Genomic DNA, 13,909 nt, shown 5'->3' with positions numbered 1-13,909 from the left:
AGCTCGGGGATTCGATCGATGCTCCTACCCACCAGGCTACCTGCTGCCCCTAGGCTAGGGGTTAGAGTTAGGGGGTTAGCTAAAAGGACTAAGATTAGAGTTAGGGGAAGGGTTAGCTAAAAGGGTTAAGGTTAGGGTTAGGGGATGGGATGTGTGAAATGGCTAGCTAGTTAGCGGGTACGCGCTAGTAGCATTTCAATCAGTTACGTCACTTGCTCTGAGACTTAAGTAGTGTTGCCCCTTGCTCTGCAAGGGCCGTGGCCTTTGTGGAGCGATGGGTAACGATGCTTCGTGGGCGACCGTTGTTGATGTGTGCAGAGGGTCCCTGGTTCGCGCCCGTGTCGGGGCGAGGGGACGACGTAAAGTTATACTGTTACATTGATGCTGTTGACCCGGATCACTGGTTGCTGCGGAAAAGGAGGAGGTTGAAAGGGGGGTGAGTGTAACGGATGTGAAATGGCTAGCTAGTTAGCGGGTACGCGCTAGTAGCATTTCAATCAGTTACGTCACTTGCTCTGAGACTTAAGTAGTGTTGCCCCTTGCTTTGCAAGGGCCGCGGCTTTTGTGGAGCGATGGGTAACGACGCTTCGTGGGCGATCGTTGTCGATGTGTGCAGAGGGTCCCTGGTTCGCGCCCGTGTCGGGGCGAGGGGACGACGTAAAGTTATACTGTTACACTAACATGCTAAATACAGTAGTTGCAAAGTAGCTAAAAAGTAGTAAGTAGTTGAAAAGTTGCTAAATTTATGAAGTTGTCCGTGATGTGATTTGAACTAGCAACCTTTGGGTTGCTAGGCGTTCGTTTTTGCCATGTCTTATGTAACCATATCAAACGTATCATATCAAACTAATTTGAGTGTCCTGGATTTACATTTACCAGGATTTACATTTACTATGTTACGTCTAGTCTATGAGACCAGGCTGTGTGAGAAGGACCAGATCACTTGACAGGCATTGGCTAATAAGATTTGAGATATCTGAGTGAGCCATGTGAGTGAGAGGTGCTTCGGATCGTGGTGATTGGCAGCCGTAATTAAAATATTCAGCCCAAGGGCACAACAGCCACTTTGGCCGCAAGGCATGGATTCTTTTACGGGGCATTACGGCCACACAAGGGGGCCGTTGATGCCGCTGGGAAATTCGAGGCCGGGTCTCTGGGCAAGGAAAGGCTGAAGACCCCTGTTCTAGCTAATAGGCTATGTTAGAGTTTACACTTCCTCTTTCAATTATAATGTGGAGAGATCAAAGAAATGAAAAACTATCTACCAAATCCATTCCTTTTAAAATGTTGATTACTTCTCCTTGCCATTATCATTCACCTGATGATAAGACAAGACGTGAACTTTTTTTTTTTTGCGAACATATAATGGGTGTCCCAGGATCACCGGTCTGCCCGGGCAAGGAAATGTTGAATACCCCGGCTCTTTCATGTTAAGTGTGTTCAGGTGTGTTGGCTGCGCCCACTAATTGCCCACAGCTGATTTTAATGAGTGCTTGTTTCCTATGAAATGGTGTCTGGTGACTGTTTGAATAGACTAAACAGAGAAGAGGAAGCTAAAGGTTTAACTCTCGCCGAAATCTGTCCAAAATATGCCCAATGCGTTTCTCTGGCCTTATTTTGGACCTAAGCTTGTCGCCTGCCTTCCCGCCATTGGGACAACAACTCCCATTGCTAGGCCGGAGACATGAGCATAATGTCATTATATACAGATCTCTGACTAAAATGAACAGCTTGGTATGCTTAAAAACATGGCATGCTGCTCCATCCTGGTGGAGTACAGAAGATCATGCATTTGAATCTCACTGATGTCATGTCACAATAAAAAGGAAATGTGTTCTCATGATTACTGTCTAAGAAAATAAATGTCTATCTGTGCTTGGAGTTTAAAAAAGTTAACCCAAAATAACCCAGCAGTGTTATTAAAAGTGTTATTGAAGGTTTTAAGGAATTTATTCAAAAATCTCCAAATAACCTAGCATTTCCGTTCTCAGAGTGTTAATAAAACTTCCCAGGGAAACTTTCAAGGAACCAGAGTAAAATGTTCTCAGAACCTCCCTGCAACCTTAAAATAAACATTCCCAGAACAGGCTAAATGTTCACTTCTGTTCTCAGAATATAAAAAATATGTCTTTGTTCAAAACATGTAGACCTAATGGTTTCATAATGAGCTGCATATCAGATTTAAGTTTGTATGTTATTTTGGTGTTCATTGTGCATGAATCATCTTTAAAGTGGCAATCTGCAGTTGCAAAATACATTTTGGGACTTTTTAGGTTATACAGTACTTTTATATACTTTTTAACCAGTAGTTCCGAAAGTAGCGCTCACAAACTAAAAGTGGTCCCAGAAAATTGCGTACTACGTCACATATATACAGATATGTGCACCAGATCATTGTGCTCTCACTCTCTCGCACTGCTGTGTGTGCCTCTTGCTAGCTGTCACTCAAATGGGCGAGGGGCTGAAGCGCATTGGCTAGAACTCGAATTACTTGGTGGCTAGCCCACGTGGAGGAAAATGGCATAGCACATTGGCCAATAAAACAGTCACTTTCAAACTAGGGATTGGTGTCTAATTGAGGTAAAACAGTAATTCTACTCATAAATTATGCATGTATGAACTATACATTGACACATCCAGCCCAAAGTGGGAGGTTTAAAAAAGACTTTAAAATCACCAAAATTCCAGAGCATGTCTTTAAGTAATGATATTGTTGCATCCTCGCTATATGAGCCACGTCACAATTCCCACCAACTGGGTAACATTGAGAGTGGTTACATTTCTCCAGCACCATCCCTGAATTATTGATCAAAACAGTGTCTGGGTTATCGCTTTGTTATTGTTTGAACTTGTAAGAAATTGAAATAGAGACTGGAAACTAGCAATAACTACACTTCAACATAAGCCATATATTATACAAAAACACACATACTCCTCATTTCTCTTGGACATATGCTGGACTTAAGACACCAACTATAGACACACATAATTCCCCTCCCCCATAATAACCACAGACACACCCAACCCATGGTTGGACCTCAGGACAAAGAACTCTCAGGAACCAATGGAACGTGGACACCAGGCCTGATCAGGACTACCCAAGACCCAGATCGACCAACCGGAAGGCCGGACTCGCAGATCTACCTACTTTGCTTGTTGTCTATATAGTACTGAACATTTCTGGAAACTGCCTCTTTTCCGGACGATTCACTAGGAGTCAGACTGAAAGAGCCTTGCTGCAAGATTTTACTAAGATATCTTTACATGTAATTAAACGGCCTTATTATAAAATTATCCACCTCGTCCTATTGTCTCCTCTTGTTCTCCTGTCAACAGTAAACGTTTTACTAACAAACTGCAGATTGCCCTTTAATGTAGGCCTAGTTTGGGCACTTTTGTAGACTTCACCACAGCAAAGGTTCAACTGTGCATCTCTCTCTCTCAAGTGAAAAGAGAATAGCAATAGAGAATGGAAATGCTAAGTAAGCCCTGCCCATCTCACCTTTCCCTCTCTTCCTTATCTCCCTCTACACTCTCATGTAATTGCAGGGCTACAGCACACAGCATCATCTGCTGGCTGACTAAATGATTGACGATCAGTGAATCACTTACTTCTCTAGGAGAAATACCACAGAGTTTTTTCCTGAATAAAGTGAGAGAGAAAAAATTGACTTGGAAAGCAGACAATTGATATTAGGTAGAAAAAATATAGAAAAATATACAGACTGGCAGGTAAGCTAAAATAGACTACATACATAGGCTTAAGCCTATAGGCTACTGATATAAACAAAATGAAATTCAAGGAAATCCTTGAGCTATTGATTGTTCTTGTCCTGGTCTAACCTCACGTATCTTTTTGTAGGTTGGTTAACTCAGTTAAACCTAATTAGGTGACCAGTGTGGACGGTCCTAATGTAAAACGTGAGGGAATGGGAATGTTTTTCCCTCAGAGGAACACTGGGATACAGACAGGACCACCGGATTCACATGTGACCACAGTGCAGTCCAGTGATTTAGATTATAAACAAAGATTATGGACAAGATACATGTCTCTCCGACCTCACAATGATAGTCGTTGTCCACAAAGCGGCACGGCGGGCTGTTTAGCTCCCGCGTATCTTTTTTTTGTAATCCTTTTTGAATATTCGATGAGGGTTGTTGACATCAAACGCCTGTATTCAATGGAGAGAGATGGTAAGCTACTAGCCTTGTCATTCCATGAATATGCGTAGCCATCCAATATAAAGTGTTTTTTCTAAAAGTTGTCTGGATGTCATGTGTACTCCATTCAAAAGTACACTCATAGCAATTTAAGGATTACAAAACTTCTATTTGATCAAATAAACCTCACATAGCGAATTTGCCATTCATTTTTTTGGTTGACCAAATTCAACACTCTCATTAACAAAAACTCCTTGCTTGGCTAAATAACAAAACAATTCCACCTGGCCGGAGGGAGACAGATTTTTGGCCGAGTTGGGCCTCTCTCTTCCTCTTCCTCTCTGTTAGAACTCTCTCACATCCTATGGGTCACTTTCTATCTTCAGCATTTACTGATAGATATCATAAATTTAAACATCTTTCCTTTCTACTCTACCTGCTACCGATGTCGTTCTTCTGGGAGCCGCTCAATGCAAAAACCATTGGAGAGCTACGAGCTCTTGCCAACAGATTATATTCTGCTGAAACTAGGCTGTGTGCGGCATGCATGTGAATATATTTCACATACTTTGTGTTTGTGTATGCTACTTTGTGCTTGATTTCCCTATTGTACAAAATAATTGATACTGCATATACAGTTGAAGTCGGAAGTTTACATACACCTTAGCCAAATACATTTAAACTCAGTTTTTCACAATTCCTGACATTTAATCTTAGTACAAATTCCCTGTTTAGGTCAGTTAGGATCACAACTTTATTTGAAGAATGCGAAATGTCAGAATAATAGTAGAGAGAACAATTTATTTGAGCTTTTATTTCTTTCATCACATTCCCAGTGTGTCAGAAGTTTACAAACACTCAATTAGTATTTGGTAGCATTGCCTTTAAATGGTTTAACTTGGGTCAAACGTTTTGGGTGGCCTTCCACAATAATTTGGGTGAATTTTGGCCCATTCCTCCTGACAGAGCTGGTGTAACTGATTCAGGTTTGTAGTCCTCCTTGCTCGCACATCTTTTTTCAGTTGTGCCCACAAATTTTCTGTAGGATTGAGGTCAGGACTTTGTGCTAGCCACTCCAATACCTTGACTTTGTCGTCCTTAAGCCATTTTGCCACCACAACTTTGGAGGTAGGCTTGGGGTCATTGTCCATTTGGAAGACCCATTTGCAACCAAGCTTTAACTTGTTGCTTCAATATATCCACATCAATTTCCTCCCTCATGATGCCATCTATTTTGTGAAGTGCACCAGTCCCTCCTGCAGCAAAGCACCCCCACAACATGATGCTGTCACCCAAGTGCTTCACGGATGGGATGGTGTTCTTCGGCTTGCAAGCCTCCTCCTTTTTCCTCCGAACATAACAATGGTCATTATGGCCAAACAGTTCTATTTTTGTTTCACCAGACCAAAGGACATTTCTCCAAAAAGTACAATCTTTGTCCCCATGTGCAGTTGTAAATCGTAGTCTGGCTTTTTTAATGGCGGTTTTGGAGCAGTGGCTTCTTCCTTGCTGAGCGGCATTTCAGGTTATGTTGATATAGGACTTGTTTTACTGTGGATATAGATACTTTTGTACCTGTTTCCTCCAGCATCTTCCCAAGGTCCTTTGCTCTTGTTCTGAGATTGATTTGCACTTTTCGCACACCAAAGTACGTTCATCTCTAGGAGAAGAACGCGTCTCCTTCCTGAGCAGTATGACAGCTGCGTGGTCCTATGGTGTTTATATTTGCGAACTGTTGTTTGTACAGATGAACGTAGTACCTTCAGGCATTTGGAAATTGCTCCCAATGATGAACCAGACTTGTGGACATCTACAAAAAAAAATCTGAGGTCTTGGCTGATTTCTTTTGATTTTCCCATGATGTCAAGCAAAGAGACACTGAATTTGAAGGTAGGCCTTGAAATACATCCACAGGTACACCTCCAATTGACTCAAATGATGTCAATTAGCCTATCAGAAGCTTCTAAAGCCATGACATCATTTTCTGGAATTTTCCAAGCTGTTTAAAGGCACAGTCCACTTAGTGTATGTAAACTTCTGACCCACTGGAATTGTGATACATTGAATTATAAGTGAAATAATCTGTCCGTAAACAATTGTTGGAAAAATTACTTGTGTCATGCACAAAGTAGTTGTCCAAACCGACTTGCCAAAACTATAGTTTGTTAACAAGAAATTTGTGGAGTGGTTGAAAAATGTGTTTTAATGACTCCAACCTAAGTGTATGTAAACTTCCAACTTCAACTGTACCTTCACTCCACTACCTAGCTAGCACATTTGGTTCATAGCCTCCCAGGCTAGTTACGGTTACCCTCCCTACTCCCATTGTCACGACCGTGTGTAGAGACGGACCAAGATGCAGCGGAGGTTGAGTTCCACATCTTTATTTCGAAGTGAAACTTTAGCAAAACAAAACAATAAAGAAACAACGAAACGTGACTAAGTGGTGCACATGCACAAAACACAAAATAATATCCCACAAACACAGGTGGGAAAAACAGCTACTTAAATATGATCCCCAATTAGACACAACGATTACCAGTTGCCTCTAATTGGGAATCATACAAATCACCAACATAGAAATAATAACCTAGAACCCCACATAGAAATAATAAACTAGAATACCCCCCAGTCACGCCCTGACCTACTTCACCATTCACCATAGAGAAACAATGGCTCTCTATGGTCAGGGCGTGGTACCCCCCCCCCCCCCCCCCCCCCGCAAAGGTGGGGACTCCGGCCGCAAAACCTGAAGCCAAATAGGGAGGGTAGGGGGGTGATTAGTGTCGGTGGCGGCTCTGGTGCGGGACTGAGTACCCGCTCAACCCGCGGATCCGCCAGCATCGGGGGCCATTCAAAGGGTAAATGGGAAAGACAAAAGATTGAAGTGCCTTTGAACAGGGTATGGTAATAAGTGCCAGGCGCACCTGTTTGTCAGGAGCTTCTTACATTTGATGTTTTGGTGCGTCCAGGGCTGTTCAGAAAGTTGACTTAGGACCTTATTATTGATGAATATATATATTTTTTTATAACCGTGTTTTTCTTTCTGCTTGCATTTTGTATTTATATTTTGATGTGTGTGTTTTCTGTAATTTCTGTAATTCAGGGCTCATCTGTAAAAGAGACCTTGGTCTCAGTATGACTCAGTATAAAGAAATACAACAACAAAAATTCACATATACTACATATGCACACACATGCATACCGACACAACACACACACAGCATATGCTTCTGCTACTCTGTTCTTTATACTAGTCTTATTATTATCTATCCTGGTGCCTATACTCAGCTAGCACATACCTTTCTGAGAACAATATGCTTCTTAGAGCTTGGTGAGAGTGTGGTTGTCATATGATTATTTTGCATACAACCTTCCCACAACTTTCTGGGAATGGTGCAGGATAGTTGCTTGGCTTTGGAACATTCTCACCACATTTAATGTAACACTTGTCGTCTGGAGAAGAAGAGGACCAAGGTGCAGCGTGGTAAGTGTTCATATTCTTTAATTAAATACGCAACACTAAACAAAAACAACAAACACGACAAGCGAACAGTCCAGAAAGGTGAAAACAAACACTAAACCGGAAACAACCACCCACAAACACAGGTGGGAACAGGCTACCTAAATAGGATTCTCAATCAGAGACAATGAATGACAGCTGCCTCTGATTGAGAACCATATCAGGCCAAACACACAGAAATACAACACAAGGACAACATAGAACACCAGACATAGAATGCCCACCCAAACTCACGCCCTGACCAACCAAAACAGAGACATAAAAAGGATCTCTAAGGTCAGGACGTGACAGTACCCCCCCCCCAAAAGGTGCGGACTCCGGCCGCAAAACCTGAACCTATAGGGGAGGGTCTGGGTGGGCATTTCACCGCGGTGGCGGCTCTGGTGCGGGCCGTGGACCCCGCCCCACCTTAGTCTTGGCCCACTTAGGTGGCGCCCCTGGAGCGGGGACCCTTACCGGCGACCCCAGACTGGGGACCCTTGCAGCGGGCCCCGAATAGACGGGCGGCTCCGGCAGCTCCTGACTGACGGGCGGCTCCGGCAGCTCCTGACTGACGGGCGGCTCCGGCAGCTCCTGACTGACGGGCGGCTCCGGCAGCTCCTGACTGACGGGAGACTCCGGCTGCTCCGGACAGGAGGGAGACTCCGGCTGCTCCGGACAAGAGGGAGACTCCGGCTGCTCCGGACAAGAGGGAGACTCCGGCTGCTCCGGACAAGACGGAGACTCCGGCTGCTCCGGACAAGAGGGAGACTCCGGCTGCTCCGAACAAGAGGGCGACGCTGGAGGCTCCGGCCTAGAGGGCGTCGCTGGAGGCTCCGGACTAACGTCCTTCGTTGGAGGCCTCATGCCATGGATCCTCACCGGAGGCTTCGTGCCCTGGATCCTCACTGGAGGCTTCATGCCATGGATCATCACTGGAGGCTTCGTGCCATTGATCATCACTGGAGGCTTCGTGCCATGGATTATCACTGGAGGCTTCGTGCCATGGATTATCACTGGAGGCTTCTTGCCATTGATTATCACTGGAAGCTTCATGCCATGGATCACCACTGGAGGCTTCTTGCCATGGCTCATCACTGGAGTGGAGAGACATACAGGAGGCCTGGCTCTGGGAGAAGGCACAGGACTCACCAGGCTGGGGAGACATGCAGGAGTGTTAGTGCTTAGCACAGGCACAGAACTCACCAGGCTGGGGAGACATGCAGGAGGCCTTGTCCTTGGCCGAGGCACCGGATGCACTGGACCGTGGAGGATTAGTGGCGGTCTCGAGCGCAGAGCTAGCACCAGTCGTCCTGGCTGGATCCCCCCTGTAGCCCGGCAAGTGCGGGGAGTTGGAATAGGCCGCACTGGGCTGTGCTGTCGAACTGGAGACACCGTGCGTAGGGCTGGTGCCGTACACCCCGGGCCGAGGAGACGCACAGGAGACCAGATGCGCTGAGCCAGCATCATCCTTCCTGGCTCGATGCCCACTCTAGCCCGGCCGATTCGAGGAGCTGCGATGTAACGCACCGGGCTATGCGTGCGCACTGGGGACACCGTGCGCTTCACGGCATAACACGGTGCCTGCCCAGTCACTCTCTCGCCACGGTAAGCACGAGGAGTTGGCTCAGGTCTCCTACCTGAGTCCGCCAATCTCCCCGTGTCCCCCCCCCCCCCCCCCCAAAAAAATCTGGGGCTGCCTCTCGTGCACTTTTCCTCGCGCCAATTCCTCATAGCGTCGCCGCTCTGCTTTAGGTGCCTCCAGCTCCTCTTTCGGACGGCGATACTCTCCCGGGCTGTGCCCATGGTCCTTTGCAGTCCAAGATTTCCTCCCATGTCCAGGAGTCCATTCTATCACGTTGCTTGGTCCTTTGGTGGTGGGTGGTTCTGTAACGCTTGTCGTCTGGAAGAGAAGAAGAGGACCAAGGTGCAGCGTGGTAAGTGTTCATATTCTTTAATTAAATATGCAACACTAAACAAAAACAACAAACACGACAAACGAACAGTCCAGAAAGGTGAAAACAAACACTAAACCAGAAACAATCACCCACAAACACAGGTGGGAACAGGCTACATAAATATGATTCTCAATCAGAGACAATGAATGACAGCTGCCTCTGATTGAGAACCATATTAGGCCAAACACACAGCAATACAACACAAGGACCACATAGAACACCAGACATAGAATGCCCACCCAAAGTCACACCCTGACCAACCAAAACAGAGACATAAAAAGGATCTCTAAGGTCAGGACGTGACATTTAAGGAACATTAGTTTAACAGAACATTTCCTAACAGTTCAAACATAGTCACATTTCATTTTAATTTGGTAAGGTTCTTGGAATAGTCTCCAACTGGGTTTACATTGGGAATTTTCTCAAATAGTTCAGAAATTGTTAAGAAACAACGTTCTTCTCTGGGAATGTCGTGGAAATTCTTACACAGGGACACTCAAAGTCAATCTTAAATGAATCTGTAACGGTCGTTCTCCTCCTCTTCGTCTGAAGAGGAGGAGTAGGGATCAGACCAAAATGCAGCGGGTTTTGAAAACATAATGAATTTATTAACTGCAGAAGACGAACACGAAAAAACACTTGGAATAATTACAAAATAACAAAACGAACGTAGACTGACCTAAAACATGAGAACTTACATATAACACAAAGAACGCATGAACAGGTACAGACTACAACAAACGAACGAACAAACGCTACAGTCCCGTGTGGTACGAACATACATACAGACACGGAAGACAACCACCCACAAACAAACAGTGTGAACCAGCCTACCTTAATATGGTTCTCAATCAGAGGAAACGTCAAACACCTGCCTCTAATTGAGAACCATATCAGGCAACACATTAACCCCAACATAGAAACACAAGGCATAGAATGCCCACCCCAACTCACGCCCTGACCAACTAAACACATACAAAACAACAGAAAACAGGTCAGGAACGTGACAGAATCATTGTTTATTATCAGCGCACTGGAGAGGTTCCAACAAACACAGAAATTGGTTTATAGAAAAGCACAGAGAACACAGAAATAGAAAAGCACCAACATACACATTTTCAGCACATGAAGTTAAGCTTACCTACAAGCTTACTCATGGTTCTATTTAAAGTAATGTTCTCAAATTGTTCCAAGAACATTAACGCAATGAGTCATGGTACGATTTGGACCTCTAACCCCTTTTAAACATTGTGTGTTTGAGCTACATACTTCTAGGTTGCACCAATGGATTAGTCTATTTCTTCTTAGTCTGTGTGATTAACTACAACCTATTAAAAGCTATCTATGAAAAGCTTCTATTTTTAGTTTATTTAAAAAAACTTTTACCCCTTTTTCTCCCCAACTTCGTGGTATCCAATTGGTAGTTACAGTCTTGTCTCATCGCTGCAACTCCCGTACGGACTCATGTCCCCCGAAACACAACCCATCCAAGCCGCACTGCTTCTTGACACAATGCCCACTTAACCCGGAAGCCAGCCGCACCAATGTGTCGGAGGAAACACTGTCCACCTGGCGACCGTGTTAGCGTGCACTGTGCCTGGCCCGCCATAGGAGTCACTAGTGAGCAATGGGACAAGGACATCCCTGCCGGCCAAACCCTCCCTAACCCGGACGACGCTGGGCAAATTGTGCGCTGCCCCATGGGTCTCCCGGTCGCGGCCGGCTGTGACAGAGCCTGGACTCGAACCCAGAATCTCTAGTGGCACAGCCTTAGACCTCTGCACCACTCGGGAGGCCTATCTATGAAAAGCTGAGACTTGCACATCCTCATCTGCACATATTCAGTGTAAATTGCTGAATTGTATTTACTTTGCCACTATCGGCCTATTCATTGCCATACCTCCTTACTTCATTTGCACACACTGTATACAGATTTTTCTATTGTGTTATTGACTGTATGTTTGTTTATCCGATGTGTAACTCTGTGTTGTTGTTTTTGGCACACTGATTTGCTTTATTTTGGCCAGGTCGCAGTTGTAAATGAGAACTTGTTCTCAACTGGCCTACCTGGTTAAATAAAGGTGAAATAAAATTAAAAAAATAATAAATTCAATGAAAAAAAATGTAAGTAACAAAAAAATTCCTGCAAATAACCTATAATTTTGATTCTCAGAGTGTTAATAAAGCCTCCCAGGAAAGCTTTCAAGGAACCAGAGTAAAATGTTCTCAGAACCTCCCTGCAACCTAAAAATTAATTTTCCAGAACAGGTGAGATTTTCACTTCTGTTCTAGGAACATTTAAAAAACGTTCCGTTTTACCGGTCAGGAAACGTATGGCTTCATTTCCACAACCCATGTGAAACAAAAAACATACATTCCCACAACTTCCAAGGATTCAAATGTGCGAGCTGGGTTGTTACTTTACCCTGGACATATGTACATATACTGTATATCTGGTACTTCCCTGAATATAGCTCCATTCTTGTGTATTTCATTAATTTTGTGTTAGGTCTACTATTTTTTGTGCATAGTTGGGAAGGGCTCATAAGCAAGCATTTCACGGTAAAGTATACACCAGTTGTATTCGGCGCATTTTACAGCTACATAATGTCCTGATAGACTACCTCATAACGGCAGTCCATGGGATACTGATGCTTGTAGCATGCATGTCACATTTAAGGGTCCAAGCCATGGGTTTAGACAAAAAAATAATTAGAATTTTAGCTTAATGTTTTTTTCCAATCGAGTTTATGTATCGTTTGGCACTGTATGGAACATAAACACAGTTGACTCTACCGCTGCTGATCTGTTCCATTGCTTTTAAGCCTCCTACTTCCTAAACCAGTCTTACTACATCTCATCCCAAGGCCTTGTAGCGCAGCAAAGTCTAGCCTACAAAGGCAGCTGTCAATGACCACGTTAGGCTGCGTTTCATTCAATTTTTTTATGGCGGTTTGATCGCGGGGGAGGCACTAGTAATGTCTTCGGTTTGGCTATTTGTTTCAAGCGTCTATAAATCTATAAATAAATCTCTTTGCCAAAATTCGTCATCTCTCCCATGTCTTATTCGATTAGTAGTTGTTCTGAAATGTTTATTGCTTGCCTACATTTTACTCCCTCTATGTGTAATATAACACACATACAAACCCCCATAAAAAAAAGGGAGGGGGGGGGGGGTGGCACGTGGGCTGTTCCTCGCTTTACAAACACGCTGCTTGCATAGTGTCTCAACCACTACCGGTTTCTCTAATATCACGGGTTCCGAGTTTCACCAGTCGGTAGTTAACATCAACAACCCGCTATTTCATCAGAATCATGAGGCTTTCTACACTTCGCCATGCCTGCCGCAATTTACCGACCCCATCCGTACACCAACCTCGTACGGGAGTCAGGGTGTTCGGCTTGGCGAAGAGATCTCTACCGCTAGGTCATTCCAGCAACAGCCAGTTGCTTCTCCGGGCTGCTAGTTCCATAAGCGGCACTACCTCCGCGGAAAAAGCACCCAAGTTAGGAAAGCAAACGGATGGACCGGGTTACGAAAATACTATCAGGTAAACAAAGCTTTTCAATATATTTCAGTCAATGTCTTTTTTTACCATTCGTAACATGAACGAATGGCCAACTCACTTATTTCCTGAATGTAGCCAACTAGGTAGTTGAGCCAGCTAACGTTAGCATCTTATTTGATGAATACAGCGAACATCCACGCTACTTGTAATGCTGTATTTCATGTAAGATGTAGTCAGTTTCATTAAAGTTGATGCAGTAGTTTGTCTTCATAATTTGGCTTGTAGCCAGCTGAGCTTCCCGCGTGTGATCGGCATATTTTAAGGAGCTGCTAACCAACTACTACCACCCAGCTGATGCAATTTTCCACTGTTCCTACTCCCATGCCCCTGGCATGTATGTTTCACACACGTGTAATTGCAACATATTGTAACAGATACATGAAAACGTTTCCGGTAAAGGCTACAAACAAATGTTCCACAATTAATTGTTTACATGGTGGTCGCCATATGTAGTTCAGTGTACAATCCCCATTCCCCATGGCTGGCTTTGACTCAACCTCCAGTAGTAGGCTACTTGGCACAGCAACGTGGCACAGATCACAAAGTCCCCACACACTCTGTAAGCAAAAGTTTATGTAATTATTACTAATAACATGGTCACAAGTATCATTTCACAAAATATTTGCATATGTTGTTTTTCTTTTGTGGTTCAATCCCTTTTTATTTGAATGATCAAACTGTCACTGTAGCCACCAATACCATCTAGATTTACACTTCCA

General features: G+C 44.2%; 1 protein-coding gene across 2 annotated transcripts in view; it reads left to right on the top strand.

Moving 5' to 3' along the window:
• Window positions 1–12,807: 12,807 nt before the first annotated feature.
• mthfd1l (methylenetetrahydrofolate dehydrogenase (NADP+ dependent) 1 like) overlaps window positions 12,808–13,909 on the top strand; it is a 77,606-nt gene continuing 76,504 nt past the window's right edge. For both annotated transcript variants that reach the window (XM_055885267.1, XM_055885266.1), the window contains exon 1: window positions 12,808–13,172. In XM_055885267.1, coding sequence (XP_055741242.1) covers window positions 12,937–13,172 — 236 coding nt within the window. In that variant the 5' untranslated portion in view covers window positions 12,808–12,936. The remainder of the gene's footprint in view (window positions 13,173–13,909) is intronic.

Source organism: Salvelinus fontinalis, chromosome 27, assembly GCF_029448725.1.
Source record: "Salvelinus fontinalis isolate EN_2023a chromosome 27, ASM2944872v1, whole genome shotgun sequence".
Lineage (NCBI taxonomy): Eukaryota > Metazoa > Chordata > Actinopteri > Salmoniformes > Salmonidae > Salvelinus > Salvelinus fontinalis.
The sequence above is the reverse complement of the archived record's forward strand: the minus strand, read 5'-3'. Positions and strand labels throughout refer to the sequence as shown.